The sequence below is a fragment of the Oryx dammah genome, unplaced genomic scaffold (genome assembly GCF_014754425.2).
Source record: "Oryx dammah isolate SB20612 unplaced genomic scaffold, SCBI_Odam_1.1 HiC_scaffold_21, whole genome shotgun sequence".
Classification (NCBI taxonomy): Eukaryota; Metazoa; Chordata; class Mammalia; order Artiodactyla; family Bovidae; genus Oryx; species Oryx dammah.
Genome location: NW_024070205.1, coordinates 33,224,516 through 33,247,965, shown reverse-complemented (window position 1 = coordinate 33,247,965; position 23,450 = coordinate 33,224,516). Strand labels below are relative to the sequence as shown.

Genomic DNA, 23,450 nt, shown 5'->3' with positions numbered 1-23,450 from the left:
GTCAGGGGAATGAATTTGGTCAGAAGTAAAGTTTTTGCCTGCAGTTGACAGTTTCTAGGCTGTTGAAATCCTCCACCCCAGGGGTGATAAGTCCAGTGGTTTCGAGGCTTTTCCTAGCTGCTTTGTGCTGCATGTGACTCACTAATCATTGCTTCATGATTTTGAGTTTTGGTTCACACCCTCTCCCTAGAAAGCATCTCTGCTGTGCACTGCATTTATTTTCTTTTAAGATGTACTCTTTTCTTTTTAAATTAAAAAATTACATACTCAAGAATGTGTGCATATGTGTGTATGTGTGCTTAGTCACTCAGTTGTGTCCAACTCTCTATGACCCTGTGGACCGTAGCCCACCAGGTTCCTCTGTCCATGGGGATTCTCCAGGCCAGAATACTGGAGGGGGTAGCCTTTCCCTTCTCCAGGGGATCTTCCCAACCCAGGGATCCAACCCGGGTCTCTGCATTGCAGGCAGATTCTTTACCCCTGAGCCACCAGGGAAGTCCATTCAAGAATGGCCAAGGCAACTGTGAAGAAGAGAGGCTTCCCCTTTCTTCACTTGCAGACTTAGCATAAAATTATAGTAACTAGAACAGTGTGACACTGCTATAGACACAGATCAGTAGATAACGAGACAAGATAAAAAGTGTGATATATGACAAATTATAGATAAAGAGCATATTGCTTTCCTTTAATTATTATAACAAATTACTGTAAGCTTGGTTGCTTAAAATAGCATGAGCTTACTATCCCACATTTCTGGAGATCAGAAGTCCAGAGGTCTCACAGGCTGAAATCCAGGTCTTGGGGCTGTGTTCCTGCTGTAGGCTCTGGGGGAGAATCTGTCTCCTTGCCTTTTCCAGCTCCCAGGGACTAGCTGCACCTTCGGCCCCTGCTTCCATCTTCAGAGGCAGCAGAGTTACATTTAATTTAATTTATTTCTTTTTGGCTGTGTGGCATGCTAGATCTAGTTGCCTGACCAGGGATCAAACTGGTGCCCCCTGCACTGGGAGCTCAGAGTCTTAGCCACTGGAATGCCAGGGAAGTCCCAGAGTTACATTTTAAATCTCTCTTTGATTCTCCCTCCTGCTTCCCTTTTAGTCATCAGGACTGTCATAGTTGCATTGCCTACCGCACTCCCCACCCCTCCCCTACCAGCCAGGGCAGTCTCTGCATCTCAAGGTCAGCTGATAAGCAACCTTAGTTCCATCTGCAACCTTGGTTCCCTTGGCAGTGTTAATACAACATAGTCATGGTTCTGGTAATTAGAATGTGGACACTTTGGGTTGGGGGCTTGCTATTATGCCACCCATTATGGGAGTAAGGACACACCAGTCAATTAATAGCATTGTACTGGCTGTTCTTGTGGAAAATAGAAAATCAGATCCCAATTTCATATTGTATACGAACCATACCTCAGACTGCAAGTAGGTCAGACCCTGATGCTGGGAAAGATTGAAGGCAGGAGGAGAAGAGGGTGGCAGAGGATGAGATGTTTGGATGGCATCACCGGCTCAATGGACATGAATTTGAATAAACTCTAGGAGATGGTGAAGGACAGCGAAACCTGCAATACTGCAGTCTCTGGGGTTGCAAAGAGTCAGACACGACTTGGTGACTGAACAAGAATATCAAACCATAAATTCTGGACGGGTTACAAGACCAAACTTTAGAAATTTTAATTAGAAGTGTAGAGAGAACAAAAATGATAAAAGAGCTGTCCCAAATCAATAAGGAATAATAAAAGACAAGACAGAAAAATGGTCAAAGGATATGAAAAAGGAGTTCACAGAGGAGAAACCAGAATAACCAAAATGTATGAAAAAGTGCTCAATTTCACTGGTAGTCAGAGAAATGCAAATGAAAATGAGAACTCATTTCATTTCCCTTGTGTTGGAAAGAGCTGGCTGAATGACAGCATGAGGTTGAGAATTTGGGAAAAGAGGACCTCCCACCACACCGAGAGGGACCACTTTGAAGTATGAGGACGACTTTGAAGAGCAACTTTGTAGTGTTTAGTTAGTACCCTGGGTTGGAAAGATCCCCTGGAGGATAAAACGGCAACCCACTCCAGTATTTGCCTGGGAAATCCCATGGACAGGAACCTGGTGGGCTACAGTCCATGGTGTTGCAAGGAGTCGGACACGCCTGAGCGACTGAGCTCACATACGTGCACACATACAGTTAGTGCCTGACAGCAGAGGACTGCTATTTCTAGGCACCTGTTGCAGAGAGGAACTATTCCTTGTGACCCGGGGCCTGGATGAGGGTGCTCACAAAGGCCTCCGTGTCTCATGGCTGCGGTGCAGGAACGACCTGCCTGTGCCCCGGTCGGGGGATGGGGGAGTGAGCTGGTCTGTTTGGACAGTGGGTGCTGCGCAGCAGCCACGATACTGAGATAGGTCTCTGCATATTGTTAGGTCTGAACCTTCACACCGGTGTTCTGAGTTCTGAAAGTGTGGCGGTTTCTGCAAGGAAGTGGACACATAGTGGTGTGCAAGTGGCTTTGAAGACAATTCAGACTTGCCAGCTGGATGATCTTAGGCCGGTGGCTTCATGTGTCTGTCCCTCAGTGTCCTCAGTTGTAAAATAGATGGATGAAAGGACTATTTAGATGAAAAAGAACACTTGAGGAGTCTTAGGAAGAAATTGGAGAATGTTTTTATGACCCTGGAGTTGGGAAGGCTTCCTTAAACAAGATAAAGTATAAACCAAAAAGAGAAGATTGAGAAATGTGGTTATGTTAACATATAAAGAAAATTTTCTAAGAGAGAAGATTCCATAAACAAAGTTAAAAAGCAGTTCCTCAGACTGAAAGATATTTGCAGTCAGTAAAACCATTAAAAATTAATTGAAGGAATGAGAAGATTAGAAAGAAGAATGGTGATGGAAAGATCAACAAGGAGGAGATAAACAACTGGAAAGAAAAAGGGGCAGAGGCTGTCAGGAATTGTAGAGAGGGTCAGATGACTGAAGATCGGTCAGGGTGCTTAGGACTGCCTGGAGACGGGGCACATGCTTCATAGTGGCTGTCAGCCACACTGATCTTGTCATCCTCCTAGCTGGCAGCATCGGTGGGCAGTGGCCGCATGTTCATAACCTCTCTCAACCACTGGCCCAAATAAATACAGATCCCAAATCTCAGTGGAAACAAGGCAACCACCAGATCGGGCGCAAACGCAGCATTTGTGCAGACTTACTGTTGACTCTACACCAAAATCAGATTGATTATATTCTTTGCAGCCAAAGATGGAGAAGCTCTATACAGTCAGCAAAAACAAGACCAGGAGCTGACTGTGGCTCAGATCATGAACTTCTTATTGCCAAATTCAGACTTAAATTGAAGAAAGTAGGGAAAACCACTAGACCATTCAGGTATGACCTAAATCAAATTCCTTATGATTATACAGTGGAAGTGAGAAATAGATTTAAGGGACTAGGTCTGATAGAGTGCCTGATGAACTATGGACTGAGGTTCGTGACATTGTACAGGAGACAGGGATCAAGAGCATCCCATGTAAAAGAAGTGGAAAAAGCAAAATGGCTGTCTGAGGAGGCCTTACAAATAGCTGTGAAAAGAAGAGAAGTGAAAAGCAAAGGAGAAAAGGAAAAATATAAACATCTGAATGAAGAGTTCCAAAGAAGAGTAAGGAGAGATAAGAAAGCCTTCCTCAGCGATCATGCAAAGAAATAGAGGAAAACAACAGAATGGGAAAGACTAGAGATCTCTTCAAGAAAATTGGAGATACCAAGGGAACATTTCATGCAAAGATGGGCTCGATAAAGGACAGAAATGGTATGGACCTAACAGAAGCAGAAGACATTAAGAAGAGGTGGCAAGAATACACGGAAGAACTGTACAAAAAAGATCTTCACGACCCAGATAATCACAATGGTGTGATCACTCACCTAGAGCCAGACATCCTGGAATGTGAAGTCAAGTGGGCCTTAGAAAGCATCACTATGAACAAAGCTAGTGGAGGTGATGGAATTCCAGCTGAGCTCTTTCAAATCCTGAAAGATGGTGCTGTGAAAGTGCTGCACTCAATATGCCAGCAAATTTGGAAAACTCAGCAGTGGCCACACGACTGGAAAAGGTCAGTTTTCATTCCAATTCAAAAGAAAGACAATGCCAAAGAATGCTCAAACTACCACACAATTGCACTCATCTCACATGCTAGTAAAGTAATGCTCAAAATTCTCCAAGCCAGGCTTCAGCAATACGTGAACCATGAACTTCCAGATGTTCAAGCTGGTTTTAGAAAAGGCAGAGGAACCAGAGATTAAATTGCCAACATCTGCTGGATCATGGAAAAAGCAAGAGGAGAGTTCCAGAAAAACATCTATTTCTGCTTTCTTGACTATGCCAAAGCCTTTGACTGTGTGGATCACAATAAACTGTGGAAAATTCTTCAAGAGATGGGAATACCAGACCACCTGACCTGTCTCTTGAGAAACCTATATGCAGGTCAGGAAGCAACAGTTAGAACTGGACATGGAACAACAGACTGGTTCCAAAGAGGAAAAGGAGTACGTCAAGTTTGTATATTGTCACCCTGCTTATTTAACTTCTATGCAGAGTACATCATGAGAAGCGCTGGGTTGGAAGAAGCAGAAGCTGGAATCGAGATTGCCAGGAGAAATATCAATAACCTCAGATATGCAGATGACACCACCCTTATGGCAGAAAATGAAGAGGAACTAAAAAGCCTCTTGATGAAAGTGAAAGAGGAGAATGAAAAAGTTGACTTAAAGCTCAACATTCAGAAAACGAAGATCATGGCATGTGGTCCTATCACTTCATGGGAAATAGATGGGGAAACAGTGGAAACAGTGTCAGACTTTATTTTTTTGGGCTCCAAAATTATGGCAGATGGTGATTGCAGCCATGAAATTAAAAGATGCTTACTCCTTGGAAGAAAGTTATGACCAACCTAGATAGCATATTGAAAAGCAGAGACATTACTTTGCCAACAAAGGTCCGTCTAGTCAAAGCTATGGTTTTTCCTGTGGTCGTGTATGAATGTGAGAGCTGGACTGTGAAGAAAGCTGAGTGCCAAAGAATTGATGCTTTTGAACTGTGGTGTTGGAGAAGACTCTTGAGAGTCCCTTGGACTGCAGGGAGATCCAACCAGTTCATCCTAAAGGAGTCCTGGGAGTTCATTGGAAGGACTGATGCTGAAGCTGAAACTCCAGTACTTTGGCCACCTCATGCAAAGAGTTGACTCATTGGAAAAGACTCTGTTGCTGGGAGGGATTGCGGGCAGGAGGAGAAGGGGACGACAGAGGATGAGATGGCTGGATGGCATCACCGACTCGATGGACATGAGTTTGGGTGAACTCCGGGAGTTGGTGATGGATAGGGAGGCCTGGCGTGCTGCGATTCATGGGGTCGCAAAGAGTCGGACATGACTGAGTGACTGAACTGAACTGAACTGCACTGTTGACTCCAGAGTCCTTGATGGGTGCACACCTGTGCCTGTGCTGCCATCCAGGGAAGTGGATTCCTGCCCGGCTGCAGAGCTTGGTGTTGGCCCTGCTCCCAGCATTTCTTATTAACCACTTTGAGAGAAAGTGAAGGAGTGTTCATTCACATAGGTGTGCTCACCACTGATCCCCGTACCCCATCCATTCAGAAAACCCTACTGAGAGTCTGTAATGTCCAGGTAAACTTCCAGGCTCCTGTCCTCATAGAGGTCACATTTTAAAAAGAGACAATAAACAAACAAAGACCAGCAAAAAGAATACTGTCCCACTCTGGTGTGGGGTGTTGATAGTGGGGGAAGCTGTGTGTCTGTGGAACAGGGAATACGTGGGCATTCTCTGTCCTTTCTGCTCACAGTTGCTGTGAATATGAAACTGGTCTAAAAATAAAGGGGCTTCCCTGGTGACTCAGACAGTAAAGAATCCTCCTGCAATGCTGGAGACCTGGGTTCGATCCTTACGTTGGGAAGATACCCTGGAGTCAGGCTGGCTACCCCCTCCAGTATTCTTGGCAGGAGAATTCCTTGGAAGAGGAGGCTGGCGGGCTACTGTTCCTCTTAGAGAATAAGGTAGAGAATGGTGGGCGGGCAGCTTGACAGTTAGGCCTGTCCTGATTGGATTAATGTATGTTCAGGATTTATGTTTCTCTTTTCATATTTGAGCTCCATCTCTGGCAGAGGTCAGCAGACTTTAAGGCCAGATAGGAAATATTTTAGGCTTTGTGGGCCAGATGACCTCTGTCGTGGCTACTCATCTCTGCTGGTGAAAGCCGTTGAGGGTGTGTGAATGAACAAGCATGCTTGAGTTCTAATAAAACTTTATTTATAAGCACAGATTGTGGGTCATATTTGACCAGTGGGCCAATTTGGGCAAACTCTGGGAAGTAGTGAAGGATAGGGAAGCCTGGGATGTTGCAGACCATGGGGTTGTAAAAAGTTGGACACGACTTAGTGATTGAACAACAGCAACAAGGTGGGTAAAATGAGCATTTAGTCAGGGTTCTCTAGAGCAACAGAACCAATGGGGTATACATACAGTATAGGACAAGATGGCTGTTGAGCGTGTGAGTCTTGGCTGTATCCTGGCACTTAAGTGATGTGGTGAAGACTTGCTGTGTCTGTCTGTCTCCCACACCCCATCCCTTTTGGCTTCCTTCCTGGCAGGGTTTCCTTACAGGGTGGCTCTGGGAGCTTCTCTGTCATCCTTGGGCTTAGGAATCCCAGCATGAAGAACTTCTGTTGTCCAGTTGTCCGGTCAAAGTCCCCTGCTCGGCTGCATCCCCTGTCTTTACCCTGAATGACTGTGGGCAGGGACCGTCTGTCCTGGGTCACATATTCTGTCTGGATGGCTCAGACTTCCAGCCCCGCTGACCCCAGGATTAAGGGCTGGGAGGGTGATCCCCAAAGGAAAAGCATCTCTCGGTCCTGCTCTCAAAGAGAGGGTGAATTCAGGTGGCCACCCGATGGATCGAGGGCCTAGTTTCATGTCCCGTGTCTTTCCCTGAGCTCAGCTGCCTCTACCACAAGGTTGCCTTCCAGCTGTAACCAGGTTTTCCTGCATTTCCCCGTCTTCAATTGAATAGAGCTCCTGACCGTGGGACCTGGCCTGTCCTCTGGAAGCTCACCACCTTGACCTGCAGAGGGTCTGCTGGGCACAGAGCAGGGCATAGGCTCCAGGGAGCGCTGTGGCAGTTCAAACGGCAGGGGACACCTCCCCACCCCCCAGAAAGGGCTTCCCCACAAGGCAGCTAGCTATGGGCTCAAGATGATCTGAGCCTCTTTCTGGCTGATGGGCCGAGTGTGTTACTCCCGTGTGTGGGGCTCACTGAGTCGCAGCGTGACTTTCTGGGATTCAGAGGTGCTGGGTGCACACCCCTTAGTTCTTTCCCCAGAGATTTACTGCCGTGTTCTCAGCACACAGGAGGGGATGCTTGTGCTGCTGGGAGCTCAGGAATCGAGCTCTGGTGCAGGTGCTCTGTGGAAGCGTCGTCTGCTTTTCAGCTCTCATTCGGGGACCAGCAGATCTGCACGGATGGGACATTTGGTTTATTTAATTTGGATTTATTGCCACATTCACGTCACATTAATGTGATCGCCTTCACCCCAGGTTCCAAGCATTTGAAAACACTGCCTCCCAAGACCTAATACAGGAGACACAAATATCTGCTGGTGTTTAACTGATGATGGAAACTTCTCCTGCTTCAATATTTTACCAACTTATATGGTTCCTCTGGAAATCTTAATGATATGCGGCTGTCACTTTAAGGGAGGTGCTTTGGCTTCCTGTTATGAATTGTCCTTTTTATTCTTTCTGCAAAATTACCAGGGAGCAAAGGTCCATTCATCACCCTGCGTGAGAGGGTGCCACTAGAGGGCCCTCTGTCTCCAGTTTTTGGAACTCGGCATCTCCCTGACCCACATTTTGCTTTTGAATGTTCTGGTGGTGTCGGAATTTTGGTGCATTTGCTTAATAGATATAAAAGCAGAAGGGGTCATTGACAATATGTAATCATGGTGTTTCCCAGAGTAATAAGGAGTTAGATTCTTGACTTTTGTGCTGGTGACACCCTCGGGAGCATCCTCTCTGTGCCCTGGTATGTGTCATCCAAAGATGAGGCAGCGGTGAGGAGAGCAAAAGATGTCACCCAGGAGATGAAAGTCAGGACTGGCTCTCTGAGGGTGCGTTCTGCAGGAGACCATCAGCGAGTGGCTCAGAGCCCAGGCTTCTGAGCCTGGGCCTTGAAGATGGTTCAGTCTAGGGCTCTGGGCACGTCTGGCACTCCTCACCACTCTAGGGCCTGATTAACTAGGTGGGGACTTCCAGTTTTCGGCCTCCTGAGGTCTGGATTCCTTCAGCACAGAGACCTATGCCTCCTGCATCAAGCAGCATCCTATTATGTCTTCCTAGGCTTTACTCACTTCCTCCATTTCTGTGATCAAAGTCTTCAAGAGAATGGCTTTCAAAGGCCAAATAATTAGGAATAAAGGCCTTTCAAATGGATCTGCGTTGTAAATTCTTAGTGTCCCAGGTACCATGACACTCACTAATCCTTTATTTTTAAGGTCTGATGGGGAAAGCTATTTTTCAGAATTTTTATTTGAATCATGGTGATTGTGTCTTTGGCTGTGATGACCCCTTCCATCCCCTTACCCTTGGAGCCAGCTGTTCGGCCCCATCCTGGAACATCCCCAGACCCCCACCCTCCTGGTCCAGGACCTGGCCCTCAGCTGCCACGGATGCTAAGCAACAACCGCCTCTCCCTTAGGTTAAGCACAAGTAGGTCTGTCTGCAGGGTAGCATTTTCCTCCACAACCCCCCTTCGTCAGGCCCTGCCAGCTGATTCTCCTTTCCCCAGCACCCTCCCCACCACTCCCAGCCAAATACACAGATGTGTTCACGCAAAAGTGTTCTCTGGAAGGCAGCTTGTAACATGGGGCAAAAGGCTTTAATGCTGTCTCACGCAGGGCTGGCTTCTGGCTGGTAGTCATGCATGGGGACTCCCCCACCCCAAGCTTTCCAAGGAAGACAGTGATGAGGGCTCTGCCTGCTCTAGCCTGGAGGATGTTGCCAGGCCCAGTCCCTGAGCACTCACGTGTCTGTGTGCTTACTCTCTGTCTCTCTGTGATGCTTGCTCACTCACTCGACTCACGAGAAGGGCTGAACTGAAAAGTAGTCCCCCTCGCCCTGGAGTATGAGTGGGCTTCAGACCTGCATAGTCTACCCAGTGCCCCCCAGGCCCAGTGCAGAGAAGTGCGCAGTGCAGTGGTGTGACCTGATGGGACGCGGACAGCCCAGGTTCGGGGCAGGTTACAAGCCCCTTTGTGGCCTCTTTAGTCAGGTGTAGGGCATTTGGGCTTCTAGAAGCTGAACTGAGAGAAGACCAGACACCTTAGCTTCTGTCCACAGCACTTTTCAGCGAGTGGAGGCTGACTGGGAAGTAATTGGTTGTCAGGAAATTCATCTTCAGACGGGCACAGTGGCTGCAGCTGCAAGTGTGAGGTTCTCTGTCTCCTGCATGGCATGACTGACCCTATCGTGACTGGCGCGGGTGGTGTGAAGTTGCTGACTCAGCCCTTCCTGAGACTGCGGCGCCCTGAGCTGCCCAGTGTGCCTGGCAAAGCAGTTGTCTTGGCAAGTCCCACATCACGACACACCCGTCGACCTCCCGCTTTTTAATTGCTTCCAGGCTCCACACACAGATGGACCGGCTTTTGTTTCAGGGCTTCCATTTTCAGAAGCATGTGAGCCATTCTGATGGTTTCTTGTGCAGGGACTTGGGCAGCAGAGACCGCAGGGGAGGGAGGAAGGGCTAAACTTGGGTCCTCAGGGCCACGTGGGGGTGACTGGAACAGGGCTGGTTACCTAGGGGAGGGCCGTGATTTCTCAGGATGTCCTGAAGTTCAAGAGGGGGTGGTGTCCACATGCAGTAGCCAGAGTCAGGTCTCCTTGAAGGGGACTGTGGTGCGTGAGGCAGGTGTGGTCCTCAGGGGAACCAGGCAGGTCACCTCAGACAGGTGTCCGGTCACACCTGGGCCTTTGGGTGGGTGAGAAGGACCCTGTCGGTGTGGGCCTGGGTCAGGTGGGCTGGAGGCGGTGGCGCTGGCAGGTGAAGGCAGGAGAAAACATGATGTGAGCAGGATGATGGTGAGATGATGGTGGCCCCAGACACAGCAGCTCAGTGCCAAGAGGCTGGGGGTTTCTGGGACTCGACCGATGCCTGGGCTTCTGGGCTGCGGTGCGGGGCCCGGGATGGGGGTGGAAGCAGCACAGGCAAACCCTGCCCGGCCCTGCCCTGGACCTCCGCATGGGGACTGAGCTCTGCAGGTGGAGATGGCGCCGTGGGGGCGGCTGTTCCCTCCACAGGTGGGCATCTTGGTCACTGCGGGGACCAGCCTGGCGTCACCCAGGGTCACCCTTGTTCTGGGGACCCTTAGGAGGACTGGCCTGACTTCTTCCTGGTACTAACATGCCCACACTCTCACCCCTAGAGTGAGTGAGACTTGGGGGATGGGCTGTGAGCGATGCGAGAGCAGAGCCCCCACCCGTGGCATTTGCTGTGTGTGGGGGGCTGCGTAGAAGTTTCTTATTTAACTAAACAGCCAGTGGACCCCAGCTGGGGAAGTTCCAGTCTGGACAGACGTCAGAGCCTGGCCCCCTGAAGGCAGGGGTGTGTGAGAGGATGAAAGGAAGGGTGAGCCTTCCGAGAGCCTCGCATCTCCCTGAGCACAGGCAGAGTGCCCACAGGAGCAGGAGAAGGAGGCTGTGGAAGTGGGGAGTGAGCTCGGGTTCCATCCTGTAGGCAGTGACCCCAGAAGCACGCGCTGGTCTGCCCACCAAGCGAGACTGTGAGGTGGCCGCTGCCCAGCTGTAGCACTGGTAACCGCTTGGGTGGGGTTGGGGGAGATGCGCGCCAGGCCTGACTGAGCCAGGCTGTTGGTGTCCCTTCCCTGTCCCCCTGTGCTTCCTCGCAGGCCCACCAGCATCGCCGTCCCAGGGGCTCACCGCTCCCCAGGACTCACCCATGGGACCAGGGGTAAGTCCAGGCCTGAGAGGCCTGCTTCAGAATTCCAAAATCACGTATTTAAAGGTTCTGGGTGCAGCAAAGTCCTTTTGGTGTCTTTAAGAACACTTGATGTCCTGTTTACGTGTGTGGGTGGGAAGGATCCCGGTGAGCCTGAGGGGACGGGCCACCAGGGATGGCAACCAGGGTGTCCTCAACCACCCCCGCCTGTCTCTGCAGCGGGTCCCAGAGCTGGCTGTCAGGGCAGTGGCTCCGGTGGTTGTTAACCATCCTCCTGTTGCCGTTGAAGGCCTGTTTCCACACTCAGAATGTGTTCTCCCTGGCAATTATGTTTGGTGGCTGATGATCTTTCAGGGCTGGTCAGCCTTGGTTTTCCTTTTGAGACCCTGGGGTGTGCCCTCCTGACCTCTCTACTAGGAGAGGGCGCTGGCTGGGCTGAGGAGTCCCTGGGCAGCAGCCAGGCAGGGACCCTGAGCAGTTGGTGCTGGTGAGGACAGGACCTTGACCTGCAGGCCCATCAGAGACTTCCTCTGGTCTGGGAGTGTGCAGCCACCCTTCAGGGATCCTGAGCTGGCTGTGGGTCTGCCCATAGCTCTGGGCTGGCTCTGGCCACATGGTTTGAATGAGATCAGAGCTGGTTTGTCTTCCTGATGACCTTGTCTGCCAGCACCATCCTGGACATTGACTTTCTAGAAAAGTCAAATTGTTCAGTATCTGAGGCTGGCCCAGGACAGGGCTTAAACGAGCACCATGCAGCTTGGAGACTGGATCAGAGTGGATGCTGCGTTTGCCTGAAGACACGTTCGGGGCAGCCTCCCGGTCCCTGCTGGCCTGTCCCCATGTCCCCTGCAGTGTTTGGCATGGTGCCTCAGTGCTGGAGGGCCACCGAACAGCACCGCCCACCCCCAGAGGCTGGAGAAGCTCAGGATAGCTGCTGGGGTCCAGGGGAGCTGAGCCGACCCTACATTCCTCTCTGCTCCAAGATGCTGCCCGGGTCCCCCAGGTTGCCCACCCATTTCTTCAACACCTCTTCATGTGCTGGGTCCTTTCTGTACCAGCACCACCCACCACGCCACCGCCACCGCCATCCCTGGGCTGATGGTCACTGCTGATGACAGATGTCCCATTTGTAACATGTACTGCGTTATAAACAGGATTTGAGAGACAGGTCTTCAGTACGGTCAGGGCCCTTCACCACCCCACATCAGCTTTTCACATTGACATTCACTCCCGCATATGTGTACCATCTGTGGAAGGCTGACCCCGTGTCGGGTACATGCCGAGTGCTTTCCCACAGCAGCCCTGTGATTTAGCTTAACCAAGTGAGTTAGGTGACTTGCCCACATCATGTGGCAGTCAAGTGGTGGAGTGGGGATTCCAGGGCCCACATCAGTTGCCATCAGGGTCATCCCATAACGGGCAGGTTCATGTCGTAGGAACATAGGTGGTTACAGTCAGAAGGGGTCATAGAGGAGTTCAGCCCGGGAATGGGGATGCAACCCAAAGAAATTCAGAGACCAGACCTGCAGCCTGAGTGGAGAGAACCCGGCTTCCCTTCCACTTGCTTTTCCTTATTAATGCTATTTTTATTCACATATTGCAGTGTGGGAGAGATCACCTAATTGCAGCTCTTGGTGATGAGAGTAGAAGCAATTAGACTCAGTGCCTGGTCCAGAGCATCTGGTGACCAGGAGATCCCAGACCTTGCTGCCTCCTGGGGCCACAACTAGAGTCCTCCTTCCCCTGGAGGGTCAGTGCTGCGAGAGCGGGAGGGGCACTGTGAAGTTACTGGGGTGCCCTTTGTTGACTCACCCAAGCTTTCTTCCCTTCAGCTGTCACTTTCCCAGCTGGTGGCTTCCCCACCATCCCCGGCTCCGTGCCACCGCTCGGCCAAACCCTTATCACAGCCACCTGGGAGCCCTGTGCCCTCTTTGGTCTCAGGGGTAAGTAGCCTGCCCTTTCCTCCTGTCCTGCATCCTTCCTGAGAATGGCTCCAGACTCCCAACTCGGTTGAAGTCTCTGTCTTGGCTGGCTGCCCTGGCCCTTGGCGAGGTGGCTGAGACCTTCGTGGGGTCCCTGTGAAGCAGGCATAGGGATGGGGGCTGGACATTGCCTCCTTTGCAGGTTCCAGATATCTTCCACCATCTGTCTTGGTGACCAAGGGTTTGGTTTGGGAGGTGGTCCTGCCACAGGGCTTGATTTCTGCCTTTGTTCTACCCGAGGAGACAAAGCGCGCTTAGACCTCTGAACACAAGAGAAAAAGAAAAGTTTCCTTGGAGATGTAACTAGAGGCTGATCCAAGCTGCCAGCTCCCCCTCCAGGATGCTTGGCTCCCTGTCTGAGGCCAGAGGAGTCTGTGAAGCTCACCACCCCAGATTCCAGTGGAGCTAATGGGCCGAAATAGGCCTGTTTCCTTCCACTGGCCTTGGGGGACCCACACAGAGTTTCCTGGTTCACCTGGTAACTTCAGTCTTGCCCTGGAAGTCTGTCGAAGAAAAGTGGCTCTAGTTGATTACTTACCTGAAAATCCTCATGCTGAAATGCCTTATTCCAACATATCCCTGGGCTCACGTAGTCAGAAAGATCTTACATCTCTTCTGTTACTGGTGACCAAGTCACTTGGGGCTCCTTCTGAATGAAATGAGAAGCTGGGGAAGCCAGCTCTAGAGAGAGTGTCCTGGACCCCAGTAAGGTCTTCACTTAGACAGAGGTGAGAGGTCAATGCAGGTGGGTGCCTAGAGCACTGGGTGACGTGGGCACAGGGAGCGTCTGTACGTGCGAGGGCTCTGTCCCACAGGCTCCCTTGCATTGCTGGAGACAGTTTCATCTTCCTGTTCCATGGACATGGTTTTAATGTTAATTTACCTTCTCAGGCATCAGGCATCTCCCAGGCTACTGACCTGTTCATAAAATCAGTGGTTCCTTCCTTGTTGCTTTTCAACTCACATAAAATACAGGATGCCCAGGTGAATTAGAATTTCAGATAAACAATCACTTTTTAGTGTATGTCCCGGAGATTGCCCAGGACATGCTTATACTAAATGTATTCACCACTTACCTGAGATTGCAATGCAGCTGAGCCTCCTGTGTTTTCATTTGCCATGTGCCAGGGGCAGTTCATCCATGAGCCCCACGTCCAGCTTCCTTGGTTACGGGTGGGGCTTCTTGTTGGCCTCACCTGGGGCCCCACTGTATTTGGCAGGAGTTCCCCTTGGAGGGCAGGATCTCTCACCTGGAGGCTGACCTGAGCCAGACAGCCTTAGCCCTGGGAACATCCGCTGCTGACCACTTGCAGGAACTGCCTTTCACACCCGTGCACGCCCCGATCATTGCAGGAACCCAGACCAGGAGGTGAGGAGCAGGTCTGGGAGGGACCCCAGGCAAGCATTGTGCATCAAGACCCTGTGACTCCCTGAACAGCAGGCTTTCCCAGAGAGGTGACTGTCCGGGTCTCGCCCCTCGGTCGGCCTTCTCGTGGAGGCTGGCTCAGGGGGCCATCCATTCCAGCTCTGGAGGGAAGCTGTCACGGGCCTCCCTGGCACTGCTGCACTCCACTGGCTTTCCCGAGATTCTGGACGCCAACAAGCAACCAGCTGAGGCTGTGAGCCCTACAGACCCCGTGAAGTTCAGCCTTCAGAAGGAAGAATCGGACTGTCTACAAGGCAATGAGATAGTGCTGCAGTTTCTTGCCTTTAGCAGGTAAATTCTTGATTATTTCATCTGTTACTCTTTACCTGGCTTTTGCGTTTCTTGCGTTGAGGGAAAGCTTCCATGTGGTTCTGACCTGGCAGAAACCTATGATCAGGTCTTAGCGATTACGGAATGCCCTGTGTCTTTGTTTCAGCCTGGCTGGGACCCACCCCCAGCCATTTCCAAATGCTATAAACTCTGCTTTACCCAGTCTCCCATGGTCCTTACAACATGGACAGCGTGTTGCCCGATCCTCGGGTGCTGGTGTAGCCCCGAGAGCAGGGCTGTCCATCACGCCTGAAGGGGGACTGCCCAGAGGGTTCCCAGACATTACCGTGTGGCTGCTGTTGGGGTGGAGGAGGCAGTCTCCCCGCAAGCGTGTGATGAAAGCCCAGTTCTCTGCCAGGATGCCTGTTTGACTCGGGGTGTTTTTGGATCCAGGGTGCCCCAGGATGAGCAGGCAGCGCCATGGCCTCAGACTGTGTACTTCACGTTCCAGTTCTACCGCTTCCCGCCTGAGACCACACCACGGCTGCAGCTCGTGGAGCTGGCTGATGCGGGGAAGACCAGCTCTGCCTCCCTGTCGCACATCCTCGCCCAGATCCAGAAGGATGGCTCCTTTGATGCGGGTGAGCCTGGGGGTCTGGCACACACAGAACCCAGTGCTGAGCTCTGTCTGTGAGTTTTATTATTTAAAACATGCTGAAAAATGAAAAACTTCAAACAGGCACAGAATTTGAGTGACTAGCATAATGAATAATCAGTGCTCCTGCCAATTAGCTCTGACGATTGTCGATGACATCCCACCCAGACCGCTCCCCAAACCAGGGCTATCTGAACCATAGCCTAGACATATAATTTCATCTCTAGATGTTCTCTTATGTGTATCTAAAAAAGTAGAGTCTTTAAAAAAAAGCCCTTTAGGTTTAACCATTTAAAAAATTTTATTATTTAGTTGAAGCATGCAGGGTCTTTGATCTTCATTGCAGCATGCGTGCTAAGTCTCTTCAGTCATGTCCACCTCTTTGCAGTCCTAGGGACTGTAGCCTGCCAAGCTCCTCTGCAGCATGTGGGGTCTTTAGTTGAGCAATGCAAACGCTTAGTTGTGGCTTGCAGGACCTAGTTCCCTGACCAGGGATTGAACCCGGGCCCTCTGCATTGGGAGCATGGAGTCTTAGACACTGGACCACCTGGGAACTCCCTAGAATCTTTTTTTTTTTTGAGAAACAGAAACTCAATAATATTACCCCACTCAAAAAAGAATGATGATTTAATATTAGCAAATATCTAGCCAATGTTAACACTTCCCCAATAACTTCATAAAAATTTTTAGTAGTTTGTTCAAATCAAGACCTGAGGTCCATATGTTGGGAAGGTGTGCCTCTCGAGTCTCTTTCTACCTGTAGTTGTCATCACCTTCCCATCCCTGCTTTTTCATTTTAGTTTATTTGTTGAAGTCATAGAGTTGCTGGCCCCCTAGAGCCTCCCAGAGCCTGCACTTTGGTTTCAAGGCTCAGTGGTGGCTTCTGCAGTGTTCCTCTCGTCCCTGTTTCTCCTGTAAATTGGAATGAGATCTAGATGCAAGGGCAGATGCATGCTCTTCGTATGGGGCAAAGAGTCTTTGTCACCGGTAGTGTGTCCCCATCTCTGCTGACACCTGGTTACTTCTTATACTACTTCTGGAATACTTCTTCATTTATCAGCCAGAATGCTTCCTTAAAAAGAAACTTCTCATCATCAACTATTTGGTTATCTAGAGGTGCAATTCATATAGGGAAGGCAAAATAATGCATGTTTCCCCCTTTATTTGCTGATTTTCAAAGTAACCAGGCAGTTACCAGTATCCTTCAAAGATGGCTCCAATGGCTTTTTCTTTTTCTCATATCATTATAAACTAATGGATTTACACTGCAGTGGGTTGGAATATACCAAATATGTTGTTGTCTTTGGCCAGTCACATGGCTCGTAAGGGACAGAGCTGTCTGAACTACCAATGCCTCTTGAGTAGAAAGTAACAGGTGGAGAAAGGTGTGTTAAAATGTTAAATGAAAGTAGCTTAACAATATTAACATCAGACAAAAGTGACAAGGCAAATGCATTGCTGGGAATCAAGAAACCTATTAAATAATAATCAAGAGTAATTCACTAGGAAAAATGACTCTGAGTCCGTGAACTTCCAACAGACACAACCTCCAAATATGAAGGACTAGTTAATGGACTTTATAGGGAGAAGCTGACAAAGCTATAATCATAGATTTTGATACATTTCTCTCAGTGAATTGATAGATAAAGCAGAAAAAATTAATGATGATATTATAAAATACAGTTTAGAAAGATGGTATTATAAAACCTGTACAACCAGTTTAGAGAACATATTTTCAGGTATACTTTAAAACTTACACAAACTGATTATTCATAGATATATGTGTATATCTTAGGTCACTACCGTAATCTAATTTTACAGCACTCTTTGACCATCATACCTCAAAGTCAGAAATCATCATTCACTACCTTTCCCCCGGAAGGCTCCTAACGGCTGGATTTTTGAATTTTAAAATATACTTCTAATTTTCCTGTAGGTCAATAAAGAAATCAATATAGAGATGGCTGTTTAAAACTGAATGAAAAAATAATATTGTACATCAAAACTAATAAGTAAAATGGCAGTTCCAGGGAAATTTGCAGCTTTAAATGCTTATATTGGGAATGAAGAAAGTATCTTTCTTAAAAATTAATTTTTAATGGAGTAGCATTGCTTTCAGAAAAGGTGATGGCACCCCACTCCAGTACTCTTGCCTGGAGAATCCCATGGACGGAGGAGCCTGGTAGGCTGCAGTCCATGGGGTCGCGAAGAGTCGGACACGACTGAGCGACTTCACTTTCACTTTTCACTTTCATGCACTGGAGAAGGAAATGGCAACCCACTCCATTGTTCTTGCCTGGAGAATCCCAGGGATGGGGGAGCCTGGTGGGCTGCTGTCTATGGGGTTGCACAGAGTCGGACACTACTGAAGTGACTTAGCAGCAGCAGCGTTGCTTTACAATGTTGTTAGTTTCTACAGTACAGCAAAGTGAATCAGCCATACATATACACATATCTCCTCTTTTTGGATTTCCTTCCCATTTAGGTCACCACAGAGCACTGAGCCTTCTGGGGGAAAGGCCGTGAATGATTTCTGACCTTGAGGTAGGACAGTCAAAGAATGCTGTAAAATTAGATTAGGTATATGGCAATACCTGCTTGGTGACCTAAGATGTATACACATATCAATGAATAATCAGTTTTTATATAAGACCATCTTTCTAAATAAAGATCTTATTGCCAAATTCAGACTTAAACTGAAGAAAGTAGGGAAAATCACTAGACCATTCAGGTATGACCTAAATCAAATCCCTTACAATTATACAGTGGAAGTGAGAAATAGATTTAAGGGACTAGGTCTGATAGAGTGCCTGAAGAACTATGGACGAAGGTTCATGACATTGTACAGGAAGCAGTGATCAAGACCATCCCCAAGAAAAAGAAATGCAAAAGGGCAAAATGGTTGTCTGAGGAGATCTTACAAATAGCTGAGAAAAGAAGAGAAGAGAAAGGCAAAGGAGGAAAGGAAAGATATACCCATCTGAATGCAGAGTTCCAAAGAATAGCAAGGAGAGATAAGAAAGCCTTCCTCAATTATCAGTGCAAAGAAATAGAGGAAAGCAATAGAATGGGAAAGACTAGAGATCTCTTCAAGAAAATTAGAGATACCAAGGGAACATTTCATGCAAAGATGCGCACATAAAGGACAGAAACAGGATGGACCTAACAGAAGCAGAAGATATTAAGAAGAGGTGGCAAGAATACACAGAAGAACTGTACAAAAAAAGATCTTCATGACCCAGATAATCACGATGGTGTGATCACTCACCTAGAGCCAGACATCCTGGAATGCGAAGTCAACTGGGCCTTAGAAAGCATCACTATGAACAAAGCTACTGGAGGTGATGGAATTCCAGTTGAGCTATTTAAAATCCTAAAGGATGATGCTGTGAAAGTGCTGCACTCAATATGCCAGCAAGTTTGGAAAACTCAGCAGTGGCCACAGGACTGGAAAAGGTCAGTTTTCATTCCAGTCCCAAAGAAAGGCAGTGCCAAAGAATGTTCAAACTATCGCACAATTGCACTCATCTCACACACTAGTAATGTAATGCTGAAAATTCTCCAAGTGAGAGACTTCAGTAGTACATGACTTGTAAACTTTCAGATGTTCAAACTGGATTTAGAAAAGGCAGAGGAACCAGAGATCAAATTGCCAACATCTGTTGGATCATTGAAAAAGCAAGAGAATTCCAGAAAAACATCTATTTCTGCTTTATTGATTACACCAAAGCCTTTGACTGTGTGGATTACAACAAACTGGAAAATTCTTCAAGAGATGGGAATACCAGACCACCTGACCTGCCTCTTGGGTAATCTGTATGCAGGTCAAGAAGCAACAGTTAGAACTGGACATGGAACAACAGACTGGTTCTAAATTGGGAAAGGAGTACGTCAAGGCAGTATATTGTCACCCTACTTATTTAACTTCTATGCAGAGTACATCATGCGAAATGCAGAGCTCGATGAAGCACAGACTGGAATTAAGATTGCTGGGAGAAATATCAATAACCTCAGATACACAGATGACACCACCCTTATGGCAGAAAGTGAAGAGAAACTAAAGAACCTCTTGATGAAAGTGAAAGAGGAGAGTGAAAAAGCTGGCTTAAAACTCAACATTCAAAAGACAAAGATCATGTCATCCGGTCCCATCACTTCATGCAAATAGATGGGGAAACAATGGAAACAGTCAGAGACTATTTTCTTGAGCTCCAAAATCACTGCAGATGGTGACTGCAGCCATGAAATTAAAAGACACTTGCTCCTTGGAAGAAAACCTATGACCAACCTAGACAGCATATTAAAAAGCAGAGACATTACTTTGCCAGCAAGGTCTGTATAGTCAAGGCTATAGTCAAGGCTATGGTTTTTCCAGTAGTCATGTATGGATGTGACAGTTGGACCATAAAGAAAGCTGAGCACCAAAGAATTGATGTTTGGAGTTCCTTGGACTGAAAGGAGATCAAACCAGTAAGTCTTAAAGGAAATCAGTCCTGAATATTCATTGGAAGGACTGATGCTGAAGCTGAAACTCGAATACTTTGGCCACCTGATTCGAAGAAGTGACACATTGGAAAAGATCCTGATGCTGGGAAAGATTGAAGGTGGGAGGAGAAGGGGATGACAGAGGATGAGATGGTTGGATGGCATCACTGACTCGATGCCATGAGTCTAAGCAAGCTCCAGAAGTTGGTGATGGACAGGGAAGCCTGGCGTGCTGCAGTCCATGGGGTTGCAAAGGGTCAGACACTACTGAGTGACTAAACTGAATTGTTCAGCTGAGGAAGTTTGGTGAAAATAAGAAAAAGAGAATAAACCGAATAAAAGTAGAAGGAAAGAAATTTTAAAATGAGTATAAATGGTTGGAAAACAAAGAAGTAGTGTGAAGGGTCGGCCAGATTGTTAGGCGCTAGGGCTCATGGGTACACAGGTGATGCTCTGTTCCCTTGTCCAAGGTCAGCATCAGTGGGGAGTGTCAGAGCAGGTGTGGGGTGGCGCTAGTCCAAAAGCCAGGCTTGCTGACCCCCTATCAAGTGAGTGGCAGGGAGACGTCAGGCTGGCAGCCGCTGGTAGCCGTGATCCTTGGGGCAGAGCTGCTGCCCCCGTTTGCCTGTGGACCACAGCATCCTCTCTTCCTGTGGATAAATCTGAAAAGAATAGTCAGGGGAAAGGGTGAGCAGCTTGGGCCCTGTTCTTTCTGCCAAACCCACTAGCCTGTGAGCTAATTTTGCTCTGGGGAGGGGCGTGTGCTGGGCAGAGGGTGGGCACAGGAGGCCCCTTTGTGGAGAGGTGGGGCTGGGAAAGGATGGGCTCCTGCAACCTTCTTGCATTTCATTCTCTCTACCCCTTGAGCTTAACTGTTAAGGGTATGGTCAGTGGGGGTGTGGCCTTCCTTGTGGGACTAGTCATCATGGGGGAGGTTTCCCAGCCTCCCTGGGACCACTTCTCCCAAACCAACCATCTTTCCTTTGCCCGTCCTTCAGGACCAGTGGTGGATGGTTTCTATAGCTTATGTCCTCAGAAGGCTTTGAATTGGACCAGAATAATGGATAGATTTCAAGGCTCCTCTGCACCTGTTGCTGAGAATTCATTCCCTATTTCCCATTCTAAGTTCTATCCAGTCCCTTGATCCAGTTTAGCTCATCAGAGATTCTGCTGTGAGGTTAAATGATAGCCTGAAGATAATTCAATAAAAAAGGCCAGTCACTTAGAGGTGCTCCTGATTTGACTATAAACCCCTTTCCATTAGGAATTGCCCAGAGAGAAATTAGTCCAAAATTAAATTTTCCTGCAAGTGGAAGTCCAAAGAAATTAAACTCCAAAATCAAATTTTTCTTGTCAGGGTGAATTAAAATTCAAAGTCTAAAATTAATCTTAAAGTCCAGAAAGGCTTTGCAATTTCTTATACAGCTGAGTCTCGGCGAAAGATGCCTCTGACTGGGCAGATCTGGGCTTCTTCCTTCAGCAGCTTAAACTCAGGGGTCCTCTGTGGATGTCCCTCAAGGCTTCAGAAGTTGTGCTGGTTGAGCACTGGCACTTTCATGGCCCTCACTTAAGACTTGTTTTCTTTTGTTGTTGAAATATTGGATTGGTCCAAGAGTTCATTCAGATTTTTTCTACCAGATGTTATGGAAAAAGTTATGACACTTTTTGGCCAACCTAATATAGAATGCCTACAACAAAGTGCACTGTTCCATGGATTTTATAAAATTGATAGATTTTATTTGTCAGAGCAGTTTTAGATTTGTAGAGAAAGTGAGCAGCTAGTCAGGAGTCCCCATATACTTCCTGTCCCCATCAGTTCAGTTTAGTTCAGTTGCTCAGTTGTGTCTGACTCTTTGCAACCCCATGGACTGCAGCATGCCAGGCTAACTCCCGAAGCTTGCTCAAACTCATGTCCATCTAGTTGATGATGCCATCGAACCATATCATCTTGTCGTCCCCTTCTCTTGGCTTCAATCTTTCCCAGCATTGAGGTCTTTTCCCATGAGTCAGTTCTTCACTTCAGGTGGCCAAGTATTGAAATTTCAGCTTCAGCATCAGTCCTTCCAATGAATATTCAGGACTGATTTCCTTTAGGACTGACTGGTTTCGTCTCCTTGCAGTCCAAGGGACTCTCATCAGTCTTCTCCAACACCACAGTTCAAAGCATTATTTTTTCGGCGCTCAGCTTTCTTTATGGTCCATCTCTCACATCTATACATGACTACTGGAAAACCCATAGCTTTGACTAGATGGACCTTTGTCAGCTTTTATAGTGTCTCTGCTTTTTAACACACTGTCTAGGTTGGTCATAGTTTTTCTTCCAAGGAGCAAACGTCTTTTAATTTCATGGCTGCAGTCACCATCTGCAGTGATTTTGATAGACCAAAATAAGTCTGTCACAGTTTCCATTGTTTCCCTATCTATTGCCATGAAATGATCCTGAGCCTGCCCGATAGGCTCCCCCATTAGTGACATCTTACATTTATGTGGTACCCCTTTGTTATAATTGATGAACTAATATTGATACACTGTTGCTAACCAAAGCTCATAGTTTACCTTAAGGTTTACTCTTGGTGTTGTACATTCTGTGGATTTTGACAAATGTATATATCCACTGTTACCATATCAACCAGGGTAATTTCACTGCCTGAAACGTCCAGGGTGCTCCACCCTGTCTGCTCCTGATCCCTTTACTGTCTCCATAGTTGTGCCTTTTCTAAGATATCATACAGATGAAACTATATAGCATATACTTTTTCAGATGGCTTCTTTTGCTAAGTAATACACATTTAAGGTTCTTCCATGTCTCTTTGTGGCTTGATAGCTCATTTATTTTCAGCACTGAATAATACTCTGTGGTCTGGATGTACCTCAGTTTATTTATCTGTTCATCTACTGAAAGGTGTCTTGGTTGCTTCCAATTTTTGGCAATTATGACAAAATTGCTATACAGTAAATCCCCTACATACAAAATACAAACAAGTTCCATTCTGAGACTGCCTTTTAAGTCCAACAGAATTATCCTAGATACCCAACCAACACAATCAGCTGTACAATACTCTACTGTAACAGGTTTATAATACTTTTCACACAATACATAAAAAACAAACATAAAAAAATCAAGAAGACACTTAAAATCCACAATACAGTACAATAGTACAGCACAACAGCTGGTACATGGGCTGGCATCGAGTGAACAGCCAAGAAGAGTTACTGACTGGTGGAGGGGGGAGGCGGGAGACAGTAGAGCTGAAGGAGCGTCAGCAGTAGGAGACAGAGGGCAAGCTGTGCTGTCACTCATGCCTGAAACAGATGGAAGCACAGCCACATCTTTGAAAGTTTGCAACTTGAAGGTTCATATGCGGGTGACTTACTGTAAACTGCCGAGGTCCAGCCCCGGTGGATCCAGGGAATTTGAAGCAGAGACGGCGTCGGCAAGGAAAAACTTATTTATTTAGAAATATAAAGAGATATTAGGAAAGAATAGTGTAGTAGGAAAATTAGTGGAGAAAAGATGCTGAATAACTTGGTTTACGTGGAAAACCAATAAAGTTCCAAGACAAGGAACTTGCACTGTCTACGTAGGCCACCGGCACCCGCTTGAATAGTGGAGGGTGCCCCGCCTTGGGCTCC

General features: G+C 47.7%; 1 protein-coding gene across 1 annotated transcript in view; it reads left to right on the top strand.

Moving 5' to 3' along the window:
- Positions 1 to 23,450, top strand: part of NPHP4 (nephrocystin 4) — a 143,974-nt gene that overhangs the window by 73,574 nt on the left and 46,950 nt on the right. The window contains exons 13-17 of the mRNA XM_040263281.1: positions 10,950 to 11,011; positions 12,832 to 12,942; positions 14,202 to 14,350; positions 14,507 to 14,698; positions 15,131 to 15,318. Of these exons, the coding sequence (XP_040119215.1) occupies positions 10,950 to 11,011; positions 12,832 to 12,942; positions 14,202 to 14,350; positions 14,507 to 14,698; positions 15,131 to 15,318 (702 nt within the window). The remainder of the gene's footprint in view (positions 1 to 10,949; positions 11,012 to 12,831; positions 12,943 to 14,201; positions 14,351 to 14,506; positions 14,699 to 15,130; positions 15,319 to 23,450) is intronic.